The following is a 22,884-nucleotide window of genomic DNA, read 5'->3' as shown; positions in this document are numbered from 1 at the left end:
TCTAATTCTTGGAAAGGAAGGAAACTAGAATGAGTCTGTGGTACTGGATTGCAATTTGATATGTCTACGCGAACTCTGGTTTTGAATATATAGAGATATAGAAATAAATAGAGGTGTGTGATGAGCAAATGAGTGAATAATATATACATATACTTCCTAGCTTTGTCCGTTCATAGGACCTGAGAGCAACAACAGCCTCGCCGGCTTACAAAGAACATGCTCAGTTCTTCTTTTCTAAACACCACATCTGCTGAAAGGATTCGGGGATTCTTGCAGAAATGACCACTTTCAGGATGGAGGCGGGCAAAGTACAAGATGATCCTGGAACTTTTTGTAGCTAGAAAGAAGGAATTTTTCAAAAATAATGGGAATGTTTCATGAGGACATAAAAATCAGCTTGAAGGAGTTCCCTCAGGCCATATTGTAAACAATTTGAGTATTAAAATAAATAATGATAGTAATGGATCATAACTCATTGAATAAAATAGAAATCCAGGCATTTGTGCTGCACTCAACAGTTTAATGAGAGCAGATATTTGCATAGTCAGAAAGTACTTCCCACAAAATATTTATTAATTTCAGAGGGGAAGGGGTAATTTTGCAATGAAGAAGCCTGCCAAACACCACCTGATCAAATGATTACAGTTAAATGAATAGTGGGACAAATCAAAACTTGTGTGCTACCTGATAAGGTACAGTAAAGAGCATACAGTGTCACCTCTGTGCTATTCCGTTCCAAGGCCATGTAACCGGAATCTAATCTGTTGGATCACCAGGCCAAGGTAATTGAAGGGCATTGTATTACAAGACTGGCCTGTAATCTTCACAGGGGTCAAGGCCATGACAGTTGTGGAAAGACTGAAGAACTATTCCAGACAGAGGGAGGCTAGACTCATGACAAGTAAGGGCATGAATCTGAACTGGTCCTTTTGTTGTAAAGAACATTACGGGGAAAACTGGCAAATTGAATGGGGTCTGAGGATTAGATGGTGGTAACATATAAATGTAGTTTTCTGATTTTGATGGTTGTATTGTGATCACACAGGAGAATTTCCTTGTTTGTAGGGAACATGATCTCAGTAACTTATTTGTAAAAAGTTCAAGAAAAGAAGAGGTCGTATGTGATTTATTTATCTGTGGCTTACTAGATAGAAGTCTGTTATTCATGTTTCTCCTCATTACCAAAAATGCAATGGTTACAGTTCTCCCACCCTTTACTCTTGCCTAACCTACCCTGCCAATGCCCGGACTTAAATCAATACAACTGTCTCTCCTTTGCTCCCACTGCTAAATGAAATAAAAATAATTGTTGCTTGGCTGCATTACAGAATAATGAATATTTCATTTGCTTCTCTTGTTATTTACTTCTCCCACCCTCTTCTGAGTATTGTTTTTGTTGTTGTTGTTGCTAATCTTCAATGGAGGATATTTTTTCATTGATTTTTAGAGAGAGTGGAAGGTAGGGGGAGAGACAGAGAGAGAGAAACATCAATGTGTCTGACACATTGATTGGTTGCCTCCTCCATGGCAGGTCACAGGGTATTGAGGCACGTACCCTTCACCGGTATCGAACCTGGGACCCTTCAGTCCACAGGCCGACACTCTATCCCCTGAGCCAAACAGCGTAGAGCAGCTTCTGAGGCTTTCAAACCTTTGTCAGTTTCCTTGTGTTGGACCCTACTCTTATTTTGACTGCTGCCTTCAAGCTTCCCTTCCTCCCCAACGGCAGCCTCAAATATATCTGAGAGTTCAGCCGTCTGTACCTCTTTGCCACTTTATTCATAAAAGTAGGTGATCCTGATTTCTTCCAGGGCTAGTCTCTGTCTTCTCTAGCCACCCCTGGGTCATGAGGTCCTCTCTTTTATTTTGTCCACGTCCCTGTTCTCTCTAAATATTTACAGCAGAGCAGAGGAGTAAGTGGCAGAGCTGAGATCTGGCCTGATTCTAAAATCCACTACGCTGCGCTTCCTCACAACCTTCCTAATTGCCTAATCCAGTAGTTTCTACAATTTTTCTTTTATTAAATGCTCTTGTCTTCCCTCCTCCCTGAAATGTTTTTTCTTATGCTGCAGGGTACAACCTTTTCCTGATTTTTCTATCTCTTTATTTTTTTCTGTGTTTTGCTGACTCTTCTTCCCTTTATTGTCGTGCTACTTTGGGATCTGGCCTTGGCCTGCTTCCTTCCACATTCCAGGTTCCTCTTTGATAATCTCACCACCCCCAAGCCTCCGGGTTCACTTAGCTGCCATGTGAATGCTGGTAACTCAGATCTGCTTCTGCCACCACTGGGTAGCTTCCAGACCGGCTGCCATGCAGCCACTGGCCGCATGGAGCTCTTGAGCCCCTGAAAGGCCATGTTAGGGGGTCACTGAGCCTCTCTCCACTTGACTTCTGACACCTCTTTTGCTTGTTCTTTCACTTTATACTCATAACTCTGGTTGAGATTCTCTTTCTCAGTGAGCACTTCTTCCTTGTCCCTCGGTCCATGTGCCATTGCTGCCAGAATCATCTTTCTAAAAGACATGCCTGATCATGATTCTGCTGGCTTCCCACTCTGTAAGTAAAAACCAGACTCCTTTCCATGGCATTTAGCTCTCTTCTTAATCTATTTTTGGCCTGGGTTTCAGTCTTTTTTTTCATCCCAGTGCATATTTTACACTTACAACACATCTTAATTTGGACTAGCCACCTTTCAGTGGTTTAGGTTTTCATCCTAAGACTTAGGATGAAAAAAAAAGAATGTAAAATATCTCATTAATTTTTAATTAATTGTTGAAATATTTTAACATATTAAATTAAGTAAAATATATTAAGATGAATTTGTTTCTTTTAACTTTTTTAATGTGGCACCTAGAAAAATTTAAATTGTACATGTGGCCTGCATTATATTTCTTTTGGACAAAGCAGCTCTAAATGTTTTGCAAGGGCCTAATCAACCCAGTGGTTTAATTTCCACATGTTTAAAATCCAACTTATTTTTCCTGTCCCCAAACTTGTTCATCTTTTGCCCAAGTTTGAAAAATGTATTTTTTTGTAGATTAAACTCTAGCTTTGTGCCAAGTACTCTGCTAAGCACTTAACGTATTATTTCATTTAGTCATTGTATAGTTAATCATCACGATAACCTTATGAGATATCTTCTCATCTTCATGTACGCGTGAAGAATCCCTGCTTTCTCCCTCGTCACCATGTTAGGGAGTCACTGAGCCTCTCTCCACTTGACTTCTGACACCTCTTTTGCTTGTTCTTTCACTTTATACTCATAACTCTGGTTGAGATTTTCTGTAGCGGCTTTCTCAGTGAGCACTTCTTCCTTGTCCCTCAGTCCATGTGCCATTGCTGCCAGGATCATCTTTCTAAAAGACATGCCTGATCATGATTCTGCTGGCTTCCCACTCTGTAAGTAAGAGCCAGACTCCTTTCCATGGCATTTAGCTCTCTTCTTAATCTATTTTTGGCCTGGGTTTCATTTTCTTCATCTCTAAGGACTCCTCCAACATAAAATTGATGGTTATTGGAAGAATTTCTGATACTAATGCAGTCATCTCTTAATAGGTTTAATCTTGTTCAGCGAACAGCACAAGCTTGCACAGCTCTGGCCTTTAATCTTCATAGGAAGTCTGAATTCCTTGTGGCGTTAGCTGATTATTCTATTAAATGTTTCGATACAGGTAAGAAGTCCTCCTATTCGTCTTTTGAAGCAGGGTGAAATATAGACTGGAGTCCTGCAAGGGGTCTGTGGGAGCAGTCCCCAAAAGCCATCCCTCACTAGCCACAAGTTCAAGGGCTCCAGGACCATCCTCTCGTCAGATCAGCTGGCTGTGTACTCAGGGTTTCCCACAAGTACCCTCTGGCTTGATAATTCACTAGGATGATTCACAGAACTCAGGAAAGCACTGTGCTTATGATTATAGTTTTAATGTAGCAAAAGGATAGAAATTAGACCCAGCCAATGAAAGATACATAGGGTGGAATCTGAGAAGGTTCCATTGTCCTCCAGGGCACATTACACTCTCAGCTTCTATGTGTGGCCATCCCCAATAAATATTGCCAAACCAAGAAATTCACCCAAGCTTTGATGTCCAGAGTTTATATTAAGGCTTCATTGTGTAGGCATGATTGATTGGGTTATTGCCCTCTGGGGTGAACTCGGTTTTCATCCTCTCTATGTAGGTCAGGCTGATATGTGGCCCAAAGTCCCAACCTTCTAATCACTCACATGGTTGGTCTTTCTGGTATGGCCGACCTCCACTTTGAGGTTCTCTCCTTAGCATAAACTATCAGCTGTTGTCTGCATAACAAAGACATTCCTATGGCTGGGGAAGTCCCAGGGGTTTAGAGGGTGCCTGCCCAGAGCCTGGATAAAGACTATACCTCACTTCGAAGGCCAAATTCCAGATACACAGGACAGAATAATACTTTTTAAATATAACCTATGTATTTTATACAACATTTTTTATAGAGTGTAGAGTTCTATAAACTGAACCTCTTATTCTTACTAAGAAAAAAAGGTATTTCAACTGTATTTTTTCTTGTTATTAAAGTAATTGATGTGTTATGTTTAAAACAATATATAAACTATAATAATAATAATAGTAATAATAGTGCTAGCTGACACTCAGTGTTTACTCTTTGTTCTATGACTTGATACATGTTAATTAATTTTAATCATCATAATAACCCACGAAGATGAATACTTCTTATCCCCATTTTGCAAATGAGGAAATGAGGCACAGAAGTAACTTGGCCCAGGCGCCACAGTTTCTAAGTGGAAGAGCCAGGCTTCCCAATCTGGTAGTCTAGCTGCAGGGTCCCTGTTCTTCATCCCTGCTACATGTGCTAGAGCAGCGGTTCTCAACCTGTGGGTCGCGACCCCTTTAGGGGTCGCCTAAGACCATCCTGCATATCAGATATTTACATTACAATTCATAACAGTAGCAACATTACAGTTATGAAGTAGCAACGAAAATAATTTTATGGTTGGGTCACAGCATGAGGAACTGTATTTAAAGGGCCAGAAGGTTGAGAACCACTGTGCTAGAGAAAAAGCAGCGGTCTTCAGTGATGCCCAGAAACATAGGGATTTCGTAATGTGACCTATCTTTCCAAGTCTGTTTTCATGCATCTACCTTTTCTACATTCTAACAAACATGATCATCTATCTATATTGTTTTGTGCAATCATTTTCTTACCTCAAAAATTCATATGTATATTTGACATCATTACCAAATATTCTATCTACTCTGTTGATATTTGCACAACCAGAATTATTTAACCTATTACCTATTGATGGACTTTAAACTGTTCCCAATTTTTGGTATGACCAACACTGCTGTCACAGAAATTCTGAAAAACTAAGTCTTTATGCTTCTGTGCGATTGCTTTCCTTATATTCCACTCTGTTCTTCTGTCTTAGTTCCATCTTTTTATAGTTTCTTCTGTCTTATTAATACCCTCCCTCCCCCATGAGGCCCCTTTGTTAAATACTGTCTTCACCTCTCCAACTACCGCCCTCTGTCTTCACTACCAAGTCCTGCATCTTTGAAGCGTCCATCAGTGGATTCTGATTCTTGCTCCCCCAACTCCATGCTACTGAGACTTCTATCTCCAAGGTCATGAGTAACTTCTTATTGTTTAAATCCTCTTTAAACTCTCATTCTACTTCTCAGTGGCATTCAACACTTTGGATGACTTTACGAGTCTTAGTTTTCATACTGTCTTTGGTTTTTCTCCTGCCTTTCTGACAGCTTCTATAGTAGTCTCTCCCCTGGCTTCTTATACTAGTAGCAGCTCCTAGACTTTGGATTTTTGACTCAATTAAAAACAAAAAGTAGAAGAACCCACATAGGTTGTCAACTTTTAGTTTTGCTAATTGACATTAGAAAAATCATAACTTCATAAAACAAAGGTTTGTTTTTTTTTAACAAAAAGAAACTTAGAAGGATATAATACTAGATTAAAAAGTAGTACTTTAAATTTAGCTTTCTGAAAAAGTCATTCTTCTTATTTTTCTCATTTCACTGAAGATTAGTGAAAAATTGACCATTAATGCCAGACTTTTTAGACTGGAGCTCAGAAACCACTGTTCTCTCCCTAAGGGTTTATCTGTTCCGCTGTCTTTAGTTTTGACATACTTTTGTGCCTTAATGTTTCCCAGATTTACATTTTTTAAAAAATCTTTATTGTTGAAAGTATTACAAATGTCCCCTTTTTTGTCCCCATTGTCCCCCTCCCCCTCCCCCCTCAGGCTTTCATCTTGCTTTCTATTTTCCTCATATCCATCTTTCTGGAGGGAAAAAAAGGCTGATTAAAAGATGCTTACCATAGAAAACTTGGAGACACAAAAATGTAAAGAGTAAATAAAGATCACTTATGATTTTACTACCCTCTAATAATTATCATGAACAGTTTTTGGCTGTTTTCTCTGCTTGTATGTCACACACGCATGCACATGTGCACACACATGTGCCTCAAAATCAGTTTTGCAAATCAAATTCATTATCTCTTCTCCCCACACTGCTAAATCTGTTCCTCCTTATGTATTTCTCAGGTTAGTTAGAAGTATCACCATCTGTTTACATAACTAAACCAGGACCACTGGAGTCTTAACTCCTCTTTCATCCATTTGACATCCATTTGATCACAAAGTCCTTTGATTTTTCTCCTTCATAGCTCTTGAATTTGTCCTTTCTGTATCACCACATTCTTAGTGTAGACTCTCCTTATCTCCTTCCTGGGTGGTTACAGCAGCAAATAAATTAGTCGTTTTGTCTAATCTCTTACTCTTTCCAATAGAGCCACTAGGTGCCTCAAAATGCTCTTCCTAAAACACAGCTCAGGTTAGCACTCTCTATCATGAGAATATTCCTCACAAGAGAAAGCCTGAGCTCCCTAGCACACTGAAGGCTTTTCCTAAACCCTTTTGGCCTCATCCCCATGCCTCCATGATACATATACATGTTACTAACATGTCCTATAATGGGTTTTATTAACGAGATACAGGTTTCCATGTTTGTAGAGATTAATGGAGGTGCCTCATAATACCTAGTCATCAGTTGGATTAGTTTTTGGATGATATATAGTGTTTTATCTGTATAACCATTTTACTTTTTACCACAGTCACCAAGGAGTTGGTTAGCTGGATGAGAGGACATGAATCATCGGTGTTTTCAATCTCTGTGCATGCATCAGGAAAGTACGCCATCACTACTTCTTCTGATACAGCACAGCTCTGGGACTTGGATACCTTTCAGAGAAAAAGAAAGCTGAATATTCTCCAGTCTGTGGGTATACAAAAGGTCAGTGAGGGGGAACATCTTGGTCTATTGTGTTTCTCAGGCTAGTTTCTTGGCCAACAGTATTTATAGATGATTTAAGAATAATGATGCATTTGTCCCACATACCAGTGTTTTCGTAACTCAACAACAAGCAAAGCAAAGTGGCCTATAGAATTGAAGATGTTGCCTATGGCTACAGCTTATTACTTACTGAGCTTTTTTTCTTATTTAAAAAAATTATTATTATAGTATATAACTTCAATTTTAGCAAGCTGATAGTTTTTATTTAGCTGATTGGTTTTTATGCTTGTCAAGAGATGACACTATCTAAATAGTGGCATGATTCGTTAGGAACAATTTTATAATCATTAAACTCTGGCAATTAAAATCACAGATCTAGTAATGAATAATCATGTAGGCAATAATTTATCACAGCTATTCCCCTAAAATAGCAGCTGATGCTCATTAACTTTTAAACTTTTGCTTCTCTCAGTAGGAATAAATTTATTACTTTTCTAGAAAAATGTTGCTAATTATAATAAAAATCTTGTCACTTGTTTTTACGTATTGTATGAATTTATATAGTGTCACATTTTTTGACATTGGTTTTGAAACCATCTTTTAATGCATCCATTATAGAGTACACTATATTCGTTACAGATTCTTTTTATATGGCCCTTATACTATAAATGCCTTCCTGAATCTTTTGGCAAGAGATCTCCCAGAGGTTGTCTTTGACAAAGTGAGCCAAAGACAAAAAAAGAGTGAGGAGCTGGATCAGGCAGGGGCAGTAGTTGAGTCATCATTTTTATTACGTCTTGTTAACATCAATCCCGAGTAGGCTTTTTTATTTAACCAGTATTTTCCATAGTGCATTATTATGTATATGTGTATTATCGTGTGTTTTTTAGCACTGTTTATTATTGGAAAAAGATACTATTATATGTATATGAGAAAAACAGAGTTTATGACAATAGCCTGCAATTTTTGTTGAGAAAATTATGGCTTACAATTCCCTGAAATTCTTGTATAATATTACTATTAGAATTACTTCTTAACTGTCTGTATATAATAAGCTGGGTGACAGTAACACAAATTGGAGTCAAGGTTGCAGAAGTATTTCAGAAAGAGCCTTATTAACCCACTATTTTTTGTAACACTGGGGAAAGCCACCGTAGTTTTGGTGTTTGATTTTCCTCTGGACAGTCATTCTGGCTTGCTTTCTGTCATGACTGTGACAGTAGCCGTATCCAGATTCTAAATCAGTGATGGCGAACCTTTTGAGCTCGGCGTGCCAGCATTTTGAAAACCCTAACTTAACTCTGGTGTCGTGTCACGTATAGAAATTTTTTGATATTTGCAGCCATAGTAAAACAAAGACTTATATTTTTGATATTTATTTTATATATTTAAATGCCATTTAACAAAGAAAAATCAACCAAAAAAATGAGTTTGCGTGTAACCTCTGACACATGTGTCATAGGTTCACCATCACTGTTCTAAATACTCAAGAGACACTCCAATCCACTGTTAAAAGACACTGAAAACTTCACCTCCAAAGAATGCAGCAATCCAAGAGAAACAGGCTTCCTTCTGACACTGGTAACATTGCAAAAGTGTGTGACAAACAAACCAGGGATTGGAATGAGAGGCCACGACTTCTTAAAGGTGCTCTGCTGCCTCATTGAGTCCTATTCCTCTTTTTCTAACACAGAAACAGTCATATATTTAAAAATAATAATAAAGCTTTAAACACACAGCTGTAGAAACAATGACAAAATGTGTTCAAATATAAAGTGTTATAATAACCTATATAGTTAAGGAGGCTCTTCTAGATTGGAATCAAAGAATAAATAGCTGGAGATGTAACCAAGGTTCACACCATGTGAAATGTCTCAAGCCATTTGAGGGGATTTATTTTGAGAGGTTGGGCAGGAATATTTTGTCCTTAATGCATTGGTTTCTTCCATTTTCTTTCCTTACTTTCCTTCCTTCCTTCCCTCTTTTCATGTGTTTTACAGAGATGACACACAAAATTACATTTGAGGCCATTGAAACGCATGAGAAATTAGTAAAATTATATTTTCAACTTTGCCATCAATTTTAGTCTTACTTGTCCATTAAATAAATTGAATCTCTAAAATAATATGATCATGTATTTGTTTTCCACTTTTTTACATTTTTTATAAGTAATGCTCAACAAACATTTATCTTAAAGCACTTTGCTGATTCCCCCCCACCAAAGGATTAACTCTTAGAAACAGATTGACTAGTTCAGAAGAGATATGTATTTTTAAGGCTGTTGAGATTTGCTGTACAGTATTTTTAACCAGTTTTGACCACCAGCAGCAGTGTGTGACCATGGCCTTTTCCAATGCTTTCACCATTTATTACCTTTAACATTTATCAGTAGTTAGTATTTAATGTAGTGCTTATATAAGTATATAGTTTGTAAATATAATACACATGTGAGTATATGTATAGTTGTGTATACATATATGTGGGTATTATTTTTAAGTAAATTTGATTCACATAAAATGGTATCCTGTTATTTTCATTTGAATCTTTACTAAGGTTAAATATTTTTAAATTGTTACTTAGTATTTTATGAATTGCCTAGTCATTATAGTCACCTATTTTTTAATTTAAAGGATTTTACCTTTTCTTTTTAGTTTATAATAGTATGTGAAATATCAGTATTAGCCCCTTTCATATATTGTGAATGTATTTTTCTCTTGTTCCAGAAAAAAATAATTTTTAAAAAGAATGTTTGGCTAATTGTATAATTTTAAATTTAAGGAGGGCTATATGATCCTTATATGACAATGACTTTTTTCCTCCATCTTTAGGTTTTCTTTCTCCCATTAAGTAATACCATCCTCAGCTGCTTTAAAGATAATTCCATCTTCGCCTGGGAATGTGATACACTTTTTTGCAAATATCAATTGCCAGCTCCACCCGAAAGCTCTAGCATACTATACAAAGTGTTTGCTGTGACCAGGTAATGTGCATTTTAAGACACTGAGAATTTTTAAGAAATTTAACTTTCAGTAAAGTTTTATAAATTTCCATTCAGTATCTTACTTCAAACTTAGATATAGCCTGTAGAACTTGTTTTACTTTATTGTGGAAAATTTCCAATATACATAAAAATATGAAAGTACATGGAGTCCTAATTACAATACTTTCATTAGCTATAATCATCATCAGCTAATAGGCACTTTTTTTTAAATCTATAACTCCACCTACTGCTTCTCTACTGCATTGTCTTAAAGCAAAGCCCAAGCATATCATTTCAGCCATTAATATTTCAATGTGTATTTTTAAAGGATAAGGGCACTTTTTGAATGACTATAGTCAGGCGCAGCTCTCCTCCTTCCCCAGCTCTGCACGCCACTCACTGCATGGTTCTTTACAGAATTGCTCAGCTGAGATCAGGCTCATTTATTTGTTTGCTTGCCTTCCTCTAGACCAGGGGTGGGGAATGTCCAGCCCGCGGGCCATGTAAGGCCTTCGAAATCATTTGGTCTGTCCCTGCCAAGGCATTAGGGGTGAGTTAATGAAATGTTTGACCAAATATAGCAGGCTCATTTTAAGTTGATAATTTTGTATGGCCCATGAATGATGTTATAAATATCCAAATGGCCCTTGGCAGAAAAAGGTTCCCCATCCCTCGTCTAAACTGAAAATCCCCTAAGATTAGGGTCTTACATGTCTGTTCACTCCTGTGTCCCTGGCATCTGGCATGAGACCTGGCTGATAGTGGACACTTTATAAGCCCGGTGAATGAATGAGCAGCAACCTTGCAAATCAATACAGCTCATTCTTTTTGTACTTTATAAACATAAAGTAGCTTTGTTTGAGCAGGAAAACGTTTGGGGGTTTTGGTTTTTCATATAGCAATGCTGTACCAATTCTGTATAGTCATATGTGAAATGTAGAAAGTGGGATAGTGGAAACTGACTTGCGAGTATGAGATAAAATCTAAATGTTACTCCAAAACCCCCAATTAAGTCATCAAACAAATATTTGTTAAGCTGGTTTCTTAGCACAATAGGTAAAAATAATATGTGTGCTGTAAACATGAGCTTTCCCAATGGTTGTCACTGGGTGCATGGGGCCATGTAAATTAATAAGATTAAGAATTAATTTCCTTAGAGGCACTAGCCACATGGAAGTTCTCAGTCACAGGTGGCTCGTAGTGACCATATTGGGCGGCGTGGGTACAGAACCTTCCCATCATCATTTGGGTCATATGGGACAGTGCCACTGTGAACAGTTCAGCTTGTCTTACTTTCTCGCCTTCTTATTATCTAGAGATGGCCGAGTCCTGGCCGCTGGAGGCAAATCAAACCATCTTCATTTGTGGTGCTTAGAAGCAAAACAGCTATTTAGAATTATCCAGATGCCTACTAAAGTTCGAGCCATTCGCCACCTGGAGTTTCTTCCTGACAGTTTTGATGCTGGTTCCAACCAGGTGGGTAACATAACCCAGGACATTCTCCATGTCGAGAAGGGTCATACCAGTTTCTGAACTGTGATCGCCCTCTCATCTAACTTGTGCCCTGATTGTTACAAGGACTTGAAATTGCTAATCCATTGTTGAGAAGAGTCTAAAATTGAAAAAGAATTTTTTAATCTTAGGTTTCGTATGTTACTGGCAATGTACTCTTTTTCTAAAGGGTAGCTTTTCATTTATTTTTCCTAAGATCAGTGTATTTTAATTTCATGCCCTACTTCATAGTCTACAGGATGCTTTCACGTGTTATTTTATTTATTTATTTATTTTTTAAATATATTTTATTGATTTTTTACAGAGAGGAAGGGAGAGAGACAGAGAGCCAGAAACATCGGTGAGAGAGAAACATCGATCAGCTGCCCCCCGCACACCCTCCACTGGGGGATGTGCCCGCAACCCAGGTACATGCCCTTGACCGGAATCGAACCCGGGACCCTCCAGTCCGCAGGCCGATGCTCCATCCACTGAGCCAAACCGGTTTCGGCACGTGTTATTTTTTATTTGAACCTTAAATTCTTCGAGCATGGGCAAGGAAGTATTCTCACCATTCTACAGATTATGACACTAAAGCATAGAAACTTAAATGACCTATCAATACTCCTGTTGATTGTAATGATTAAAGGTGAGACTAGAGCTACAATGTTCTCACTTTGTTGAACAGTGTTTTATCTCCCATAATTGCTCACCTCAATCCTATGAAACATGTTTCTTTGCATCTTGCCTTAGTATACAGAGTGCTTTTCCCACCCCACCCCCAACACACATCTTTTTTCTTTTTACTAGTTGAGTATAGTCTGACCTTAACTTTTAAAAAAAATTATTAAAAATTTTGAATTACAGTTTCCATTCAATATTATGTTGTATTAGTTTCAGTTATATAGCATAATGGTTAGACAACCATATGCTTTACAAAGCATTCCCCCTGATATTTCCAGTACCCAACGGGCACCATAGATGGCTATTAGAATATTATTGGCTATATACCTCCTATGCTGTACTTTACATTCCTGTCACTATTTTGTAACTTCCATTAACTCTTTTTGTTTTAAATTGATTATTTTGGGTCTTACACTTTAACAAATTTTTGTATATGCCCATGATGTGTGTGTGTATGTATATGTATTGTGTATATATGTTTATTATATCTATCTTCAATTTTTAAAATTTTTGTTATTGTTGACAGTATTACAGATGCCCCCTGTTTTCTCCCCACTTCCCCTCTCTATCCAGCTTCACCCTTAAGTTTTTTAATAGGTAATACAGTCACATGGTTGTAAACATAAATATATATATAGGCAGACAGTGAAATCTCTTACTCCTCTCTCTCTCCCAGTTGCCCAGTTATTGACTCTCCATACCCACTGTTGTTAGTCTTTCGTTTTCCCCACTTTTTCTATAGCTGTGCACCTTGCTTTTCTTCACTTAATTTATCTTGAAGATAATTCTTTATCACTGCAGAACTTCATATTTTATAGTGTTCCACAATTTTTTAACCGGTCTTATTAGTGGGCACTTCACCTTTTTTTTTTAGTTCTTTTCTTTTACAAATAATACTTCACTGAATACCTTTTTGCACGCAACATCCACACAGCCTGTCTGTAGGACAAAATCCCAGAATTGAAATAGTGGTATCGGGTGTATGTTCTGTAAATGTGATGGGTGCCCTCTGGAGAGGTTGCATCAGCTGTGAATGAGGGGGTTTCCTACGACCTGACCAGCAGAGGACATGCTGTTTAGATCGTCACCTTCAAACTGCTTCCAACCACCTCCAGACTGTGGTCTTCCATAGTTGCTTACTCATTTCTAGTATGTTTTTAATTTTGCAAAATATGAGTTAAAATTTTATTTACCTTTAAAAGACTAGTTCTCCTCTTACCTCTCCACTATTCTTGCAACTCAGAAACTTTCTACGTTCCCCAAATGTTAGTTATAGCAGCTGAAAGCACGTCGACCTGGGGATCCTCACTGAGAGTCACAGGTGCGGGAGCAGCAGGATGGATGTTAGCTTTGATCCAACTGTGGGACAGTGAGGAATACACAGGTTCACCCGCCTCACTTCCCACAGCCAGTGTGGAGACCAAAGTGAAGAACTGTCTCATCTCCTGTGTTCTCTCTGTAGGGATTAGTGGCGGTCTCATGCCTGCCTGCGGGAAGGGAGGATTCGGAGGTGACCTTTCTATAAAGTTCCCCAGGGTGGGCTCTGGCTTGTTCCGAGGAAAGCCAGGCTTCTCTGGACCTGAATAGGCAAATCTCCATGAACCAGAATTGGGGGTTTGAAAATATATAACGATCCTCTGCGAATATGATCTCCAACTGTCCTTGTCTCAAAAAAATACATATATAAGTATGCACACGTACATATGGGTGTGTATAGTTTGGCTTTCAGACTTTTGACTTGACTTGGTTTCTCTCTACTGTTAGGCTCTTGGAGTGCTAAGTCAAGATGGTATTATGAGATTCATCAATATACAGACTTGTAAACTTCTCTTTGAAATCGGGAGCCTTGATGAAGGAATCAGCTCATCGGTAATTAGCCCACATGGACGGTACATTGCATGTGTTATGGAAAATGGAAGTCTGAACATATATTCAGTTCAAGCTTTAACACAAGAAATAAATAAGGTATGTTATCAAGTAATATCAATATTTTTAATATGATTTTTTCTTGATTTTTAGAGAGAGAGGAAGGGAGAGGGATAGAGAGAGAAACAGCGATGAGAGAAAAACTTCATCAATTGGCTGCCTCCTACTGGGGATTGAGCCTGCAACTCAGGCATGTGCCCTGACCGTGAATGAAACCAGTTACCTCTTGGCTCCTGGGTTGATGCTCAACCACTGAGCTACACCGGCCAGGCAATAACATCAATTTTTTAAAAAAACTTACATGTATCATCAAAAATAAAATCTTTATGCTATAAACCTCTAACTCCTTGGACTGTATCCATTTTTCAGGATATATTTTCTTTTATTCCCAAAGCTGTATCTCCAGACTTGATCTCTTACTTATCCTCCATTCTTAAATGTCTGCCTTTCTCAAGGGCATCAGTCTGATGTCCCTGCCCCATGCAAGGTGCCCCCCATAACCTGCTCCCCAAAGGAGGCCTGTGGTTCCAGTCTCTTTGTTTCTGTCTCACTCTTCCTTCTCGAAACCTTGGAGCACTGTGACTCTTACTGTTTCTTTATTTCCTAAATCTAGTCAATACTAAGTCATTAATTTCTTAAGTTTGAAATATATATATATATGTGCTGCCTGTCCTCCACCCATATTAGCCACCCTTGTATTGATCTTCATTAACTGCTCTTGAATAACAGTTATTTAAGCAGATATTCCAAAACTCAGAGCCCTCACTGCCTGCCACTGCCCCTCAGTTTCCCTCAGAGAAGATTCACTTGCGCCCAAAGAACATTGGGGGCTTTCCTCAGCATTGTAGAGTCCAATGTCTAACTGCTGCAAATGATCACCATGCTACTAACCTTATCACGGAATGCAAAACATGGATTGTAGTCTGTGATTACGGCCTGCTTTCATGGAATTATTAAATTCTACGTGTTGTTAATCATGTGTCTTCATGTGTATTCTTCAAAGGAATTTGGCAGAAATTTGCTTTGATTTGTTAGTCAACAAGGAAACATTCTTAGATATCTTATTTACACTTTTTGTCTGAAAAATAATTACATGTATTAAGGCTCATTATTAAATTGATCAAAACAAATTTTATAAATCATATACTAACAGGTCTATTTTCTAAGGAAAGCTACTAGATTTTTTTTTCCCCCTTTAGCCACCTCCTCCTTTAGTGAAAGTGATCGAAGATTTGCCTAAACGTAAACTGACTTCTGGTGATTTTAAGATGAAAGTAACATCAGGAAGAGTACAGCAGCCAGCAAAATCAAAGGAAAACAAAATACAGACAAGAATATTAAAGCAAGACCTGACTGGCCATCTTGAAAATAAAGAGGTAAGAACACATCATGATTAAACTTCCGTTTATCATGACTGCCATAGACAAGGCTCATGCTTTCTAGGCCATCATCATTCTTCCCTCTCTTAGGAAGTAAAAAAAAAATAATATGAAGAGAAGAAAGTAGTATAACTAAAATTATAATGTGCTTAAAATTTTTTTAACATAAAAAAATTTTTAATATAAAATTAATACATGCTTCTGCTTTTGTAAAAGTCAAACCGTATAGAATTGCACCATCAAATATCCTAGCCCCTTGTGGCTGACGAGTACTTGAGACGTGGCTAGTCTGCGCTGAGATGTACTGTACATGTGAAACACACATCAGGTATTGGAGACTTAGTGTGAACAAAAGAATGTAGCATATCTTAATAATGAATTACTTTATGCTGATTATATGTTGAAATTATAACATTTTTATTATATTCAGTTAAATAATATATATTATTCAACTTGATTTTACCTGCTTCTTTTTACTTTTCTACTGTGGTTCCTAGAAAGTTTTAGATGACATTTGTGACTTGCGTTATCTGTTAGATAGTGATGGTACAGAAGGTTATAAAGGGAAAACTGAAAGCACACTTTCTTCCTTCCTGTTTCCTAGCCCACTCTTTGTCTCACTCCCCAGAGGCTACTGTTTTTAATAGTTGTTGACATCCTTTCTGAAGTTTTCTGTGCATATGTAAACATATGTATATCTGCATATATTATTTTTAAGTTTTTTAGAGCAATGTAATCTTACTTTAGCACTGTTCCATAGCTTGTTTTATCACTTAACAGATTGAATATCTGTTTATATTAGTACATATAGTGCTACAATGTTTAAAAAATATTTGCATAGTACTGCATTTATGGATGTACTTTAATTTATCTAACTAGTACTCTGCTGGCTGGCACTTAGGTTGTATTGTCAGTCTTCTGTTAACACAATCTGTGATGCAGTGAATATCCTTGTACAATTATATTTGAACATTTGCACAAATGTGTCTGTAGACGTAGATATTTTAAAGTCGAAGTGTGTGCATAAAAATTTTGATAGTAATAGCCAAATTATTCTATAAAAAGAATGTACCAATTTGTCTTTTTGCCTTGTCTGAGATGATCTGTTACCCTCTGTGTGTGTGTGTATGTGTGTGTGTGTGTGTGTGTGTGAGAGAGAGAGAGAGAGAGTGTCCAATGACATAAAAATATTTCTTACCATGTCTTGTGTTGTACAGCCACTGTGGGCTAGTTTACCTTTTCAGTTTTATGATTATGACATTTATTGATATTTTTTCTTTATAGAATGAATTGTCAGATGGATTAAATAAAAAACGTTTACAAATCTTATTAAAAGGCTATGGTGAATATCCAACAAAATATAGGTAAAATTGAATTTCTTTCATGTTAAGTCGGTTTTACCCCCCCAGATTTTTCTTGGTAAAAAAATTACATTTTCATTTCAGAATGTTCATCTGGCGCTCTCTGCTACAGTTGCCTGAAAATCATACTGCATTTAGTAGCTTGATAGATAAAGGTGTCCATGTGGCATTTCTCAACCTTCAGAGGAAATACCCCATCAAAAGCAGGAAACTACTCAGAGTATTACAGAGGTATGTTCAGTATATTGCGGCAATGTGAATCTCCTCCAAAACGTTTATCATATTCAAATGGGAAAATGGTAATTTTATAGTAGAGAAACTTAGCAGACACTACCTTAACCAAGTACTCAAGTTTAAAATCGCCAGTGATGAAGCCCATCACTATATTACACATTGCTTTTGTGGTATTCTTGCCAAAAATGTATAACCTCAGTCTAGTCATGAGACTGACCCCTAAGTTGAGGGACAATCTATGAAATAACTGTCTGGTATTCCTCAAAGTGTCAATGTCATAAAAGATGAGAGACTGAGGAACTTGCACATTTGAGGAAGTTTTGATGATGGTAACAGGGGAAGTGAGCTAGACAATAGGGAGAGAATTTTCAGCAAATATACCTTCTGTATAAAATTTTTTATCATGTGACTGTATTGTCTATTCTAATGTATTTTAATAATAATCTGTTTTCTGGTCTTTATTTCCTTATTTTATTCACAGAACCTTATCTGCATTGGCGCACTGGTCTGCCATCTTTAGTGACACACCGTATCTTCCACTCCTGGCATTTCCATTTGTAAAATTATTCCAGAACAACCAACTCATCTGTTTTGAAGTTGTTGCTACTCTCATAAGTAAGTAAATAAGCATTAAATGAAACCAAGATTGAATTCTTGTACATTTCCCTGATGTCTTTGCACCTTTGCCACATTTAATAAATCTAGTGTGAAACAGTCAGCTATAGAGCATAAAATAGTGCAGCCACTTACACATAAACCTCTCATTTACAAGAATATTTGGATAGTTGTATTTTAGAGAAGACACTGTTATAGCTATTGTTGGTAAGAAGGGAGCAGATGGGTTTCCTACTAAAAGCCAGTTATTATTCATAGGACGTAGGAAGCACGTAAAGCACTTAGCACACAATGCCGGTTGCGGCAAGTGCTGGCCGCTACCTCCTCCTCGTCTTCCATAGCTGACCTTTGCGAACTTCCTGTGTGCCAGGTACCATCTCAGTGTTTTGTCTCTGTTAACTCATTTAATCCTTACAACGATCTATGAGGTAGGCGGTGTTACTGTCCCCTTTCTATAGATGAGGAAACTGAGGCACCGAGAGTTTAAGTTCCCAAGGTTAGCTTGGTGGCAGAATAAGGATTGGACCAGGCAGGCAGAGCCTGTAGCCTGTATTCCCAATCGTGGTGTTGACTGCTTTTCATCGTCCTCTACACTGACAAGTGAGTCATTGTTTTCATGTTGGCTGATCAGATCAGTTGAACAATTGATAAACTGGACTCAAATTATAGGTTGTTTTAACAAACATAACTAATCTTATATGTATTTTTAAATTACTTAGAGTGTTTTTCTTATACACAGAAGGGAGAAGGTAATTATCACAATAAAATTCTGAAAAGATCCAGGTGTACATATTGTGAATATTTCTCTTTACATTGTTTTTTTGTTCATTTTATGACATTGTATTTGCTTTGATAAGTTTTCACTGATCATTGAAGAAAATATAGGAAAATATACAAAAGAAAAGAAAATCTACCAATATTCTTTTTCCCCCAAGATAATCTCTGATAATATATAAGTGAATTTCTTATAAGAGCATTTCCCCCAAATCATTATGTATTTCATCTTTAGGTATACTGTAATTTATCTATTCCTCAACTGCTATGCTTCTGGGGGTTTTCCTAAATTTTTCACACTTTTAGGCTGTTTTTTATTTTTATAATCATATTACTTTTATTTAATGTGTTGTATACATTTTCCTTATTTTATAAACTTTATAACCATTTTATTGACTGTAGTATTTCATAGTGTGCGTGTACTAATTTAATCTATTGTTGGACATTTAGGTTGTTTGTAATTTTTACTTGTTATAAATTAACAATGTTATAATTATATTCACATGCAAATATTTATAATAATTTCTATTGGGTAGATTTCAATAATTGGTATTATTATGTCATAAAATATGAATTTTCTAATTGATTCCCCAAAAGGGTTGTACTAGTTTGCCCTGCCAGTAACACTAAGAGTTTTATTTTAAAAGGAAAAGAAACAAATCAAGGGGGTGTGAGAGGTAGAAGAGGATAGAGGGGGGATTAATGATGATGGAAGGAGACTTGACTTGGGGTGTGAACACACAATACGGTATACTGATGATGTATTATAGGATTCTACATCTGAAACCTATGGAATTTTATTAACCAATGCTACCCCAATAAATTCAGTAAATAAAACTATTAGAAACAAATCAACAAGAAAGTGCCTTGTAGCTGGGATCAGGAATGCTTTGGGAAGTTTTGTTTTAATTTTTTGTTTGTTTCTCACTGACTGCTCTGAAGAAATTGGCAAATTTCTGTTAACCTAAAATATTATGTTAACATGATGGAATTTTTAAATCTATTGTTCTAGAATTTAAAGAGTTATGTTTTTTTCTTTATTATTAATGGGCATGCAGAGAACATGAAGAGTGGATACATTTAAAAATTGCAAAGTTCTTTGATAATATAGAAAGGTAAAGATAACTTTCCCATTTTTTTCTTCATAGCCAATTGGTGTCAACACTGGTTTGAGTATTTTCCTAACCCTCCTATCAATATTCTTAGCATGATAGAAAATGTCCTGGCTTTTCATGACAAGGAGCTGCTGCAGCACTTCATAGATCGTGACGTAACTTCCCAGGTAAGAAGTGTCAGTTCTTACAATAGCATAACTTATTTTGGAAACTAGCATTAGTTCTATTACAAATAAAACAGTATTTTCTTGAGAGAGTATAATAAAAAACATACTATTGTATTTTTAACAGTATTTCATTCTCTTTCCTCATTTAAACTGCTTTCCTGAAAGTCTATAAAGAAGGGTCCAAATTAAGGTAGTTCATTACTTATGTTTTAAATGTAATAATTTTAATACCTGAACCAAACGTAAGGAGTTATTAGAAATGATGTTATGACTTTTCTCTAGGAAACTAATACACTTTTTCTTATTTGTTTTAGCTATATGCATGGCCTCTTCTTGAAACTGTGTTCTCAGAAGTACTGACAAGAGAGGAGTGGCTAAAATTATTTGATAATGTCTTTTCCAACCATCCTTCATTCCTGCTGATGACCGTTGTAGCCTACAACATATGTTCTAGAGCTCCTTTGCTCAACTGTGATCGTAAAGATGATTTTGAGGTAAATTAGCAGTTCTCAAATTTCATTTCTTTCCATTGAAAAACCCAATTTATTGAGTACCTATTGTATGTCAGGTCCTCGTATGAAGGGGTAGGAATATAGTGGAGAGCAAGTTATAGCACAGCCATGTTCTTTCATTGTTTGTAGACAATTCAGCAGGCAATTGCAGCAGATTGTTAGTCTTAACATCTTAGCTTCAGAAAAGAATCATGATAATATGGGAGTTTTGTCCTTTTTTCCCTGTATAAAGGATATTTAACAATGGGGTTTATTCTGTACATGATCTTATCACAGTGACCCATCTGGTGTGTGATCATCTGAATGCTTATTACATGTGCTGAATGGTAACTGAGAATTTTGAGGCTTGGCAGGAGAGTGACTGAAAGCAAGCATTAGAGATGCTTTTGAAAAGGAGAGGTTCTTTTGGTAGACAGGCCGAATTAAATTGGGCTTTGTTTGTTTTTTTGTTTCTTATTTTGTGATCCCTGTCAAATTAAACCTTATTTTTACTTTATGCTCACAAGATATATATGTGTATTGGGGAGGTGGGGGCAGTGTGTACAGGGTGTTTTAGGTGACTTTGTGAAACATGGAGTTTATTCTTGTATTGTTATTTATGTTATTTATTATTGTATTTTCCATACGAACAACTGTAAACCTACTTTTGCCCCATCCTGTATGAATTGGATCTGCCAGCAGAACAAGATAATGTGAAAATTTTTCAGATTTTTAAAAAAATCAAGCTAATTTCTTTTCAAAGGCTAATTTTCCCCCCAATTTATTTATTTTGCATTTTGAAGGAATAAAATCCAAGTAGAAGCATTTGTTCCATTATTGAAGTATTCTTCTATTATTTAAGAAGCCTTCATTTTGAGTTAATATTTTAAAGTGTTATTTTGAAAGTGTGTAATATGGTGGTTAAATTTTTTTACATTTTGAAAATATAAAATTGGATCTTCATTTTAGAATTTGGGTTAAGGAAAGCTTCAGTGAATTTGAAAAAAGAAATCCTCTTCATGATAAATTTATAGTTACTTTTAAAAATATGTATGTTTTATTGATTTTTTTACAGAGAGGAAAGGAGAGGGCTAGAGAGTTAGAAACATCGATGGGACAGGAACATTGATCAGCTGCCTCCTGAACACCCCCTACTGGGGATGTGCCCACAACCAAGGTACATGCCCTTGACCAGAATCAAACCTGGGACCCTTCAGTCCGCAGGCCGATGCTCTATCCACTGATCCAAACTGGTTAGGGCTATAGTTACATTTTTAAACTCCCATTTTAATTCTACCTGTAAATGCTTTGTTAGGTAAATCTCGATTTAAACACAAATTTTTCTTACAGTACTTTTTTCACCATCGGAATAACCTGGACATAAGTGTTGTAATCAGAGAAGTTTATCATCTCATGGACACCACACCTGCCGACATTCATCCAGAGCGTGTGCTCAGTGGTTTTGCGGCACTGACAAAGGGACAGTATCCAGTATTTAACCAGTATCCCAAGTTCATTGTGGACTACCAGACACAGGAACGGGAACGAATAAGGAATGATGAATTGGATTACTTACGAGAGAGGTAATCATGGGAAAGTTGTTCTTCAATAGAAACAAAATCTATTATAACTGTAAACAAGAAAAGTTTTTATGAAAAATACATGTACATGATTATGTATTTGTGTAAAATTACCATTTGGAGGCTGGAAATATCTCTAAAGATATTTAATTCTTACATATAGAAGGAAGACAATTATCTACTAGTATTATCAGTTATGCATTTTGTGTTTTGGTTGTTCTTGGACTTAAGTTTTCTTGTTTGATTTTCATATAATAATAAATATTACCTACTTAAGGCAGACGGTTAAGAATATGCAAGCTGAAGTGGACCAACAACGAGCTGAAGATGAAGCTTGGTGCCAAAAACAAGAACTACTCCATAAAGCTGAAGAAACCAGGAGAGAAATGCTCCTACACGAGGAGGAGAAGATGCTACAGCAAAGACAGAGGTATGTTTTATCAGCTTGAAAAAGTCTGGACATACAAGTTAGTTGAACAATTTTTTTCCCATTTTTTATTATAGGAACAGCACTATATGTGTCATGACCCACTGTGGTGTTTCCATTAAGCAAATATTTAAGTTGATAAAAAGAAATCTGTATAGATACCACTTTTCAAATGTAATATAGTCAAGTGTAATTCTAAAGGTATCCTGACTATGATATAACTGCACTGATTATTCAGAATAATACAAGATCTATGTGCCTGGGAGGACATTGTTAGAAACATTATTCTACAATGGACAGAAATGCTCTGTATTACTGTTCTGGATAAATTACCTTTGATGGAGCATAATTTTTAAAATTAT

General features: G+C 36.6%; 1 protein-coding gene across 11 annotated transcripts in view; it reads left to right on the top strand.

The window, feature by feature from the left end:
* TBC1D31 (TBC1 domain family member 31) overlaps nt 1–22,884 on the top strand; it is a 48,454-nt gene that overhangs the window by 12,747 nt on the left and 12,823 nt on the right. For 6 of the 11 annotated variants that reach the window (XM_059671787.1, XM_059671786.1, XM_059671785.1 and 3 more), the window contains exons 3-15: nt 3,556–3,671; nt 7,120–7,298; nt 10,127–10,278; nt 11,595–11,754; nt 14,218–14,418; nt 15,579–15,755; nt 17,043–17,122; nt 17,204–17,350; nt 17,835–17,968; nt 19,891–20,024; nt 20,339–20,518; nt 21,866–22,098; nt 22,373–22,525. In XM_059671787.1, coding sequence (XP_059527770.1) covers nt 3,556–3,671; nt 7,120–7,298; nt 10,127–10,278; nt 11,595–11,754; nt 14,218–14,418; nt 15,579–15,755; nt 17,043–17,122; nt 17,204–17,350; nt 17,835–17,968; nt 19,891–20,024; nt 20,339–20,518; nt 21,866–22,098; nt 22,373–22,525 — 2,046 coding nt within the window. Of the gene's footprint in view, nt 1–3,555; nt 3,672–7,119; nt 7,299–10,126; nt 10,279–11,594; nt 11,755–14,217; nt 14,419–15,578; nt 15,756–17,042; nt 17,123–17,203; nt 17,351–17,834; nt 17,969–19,890; nt 20,025–20,338; nt 20,519–21,865; nt 22,099–22,372; nt 22,526–22,884 lie in introns of those variants that run through there. The other 5 variants (XM_059671793.1, XM_059671791.1, XM_059671789.1 and 2 more) reach the window with 2 other exon arrangements.

The sequence above is a fragment of the Myotis daubentonii genome, chromosome 17 (assembly GCF_963259705.1).
Source record: "Myotis daubentonii chromosome 17, mMyoDau2.1, whole genome shotgun sequence".
In the NCBI taxonomy this organism is placed as follows: domain Eukaryota; kingdom Metazoa; phylum Chordata; class Mammalia; order Chiroptera; family Vespertilionidae; genus Myotis; species Myotis daubentonii.
This window is presented reverse-complemented; position numbering and strand designations above follow the sequence as displayed.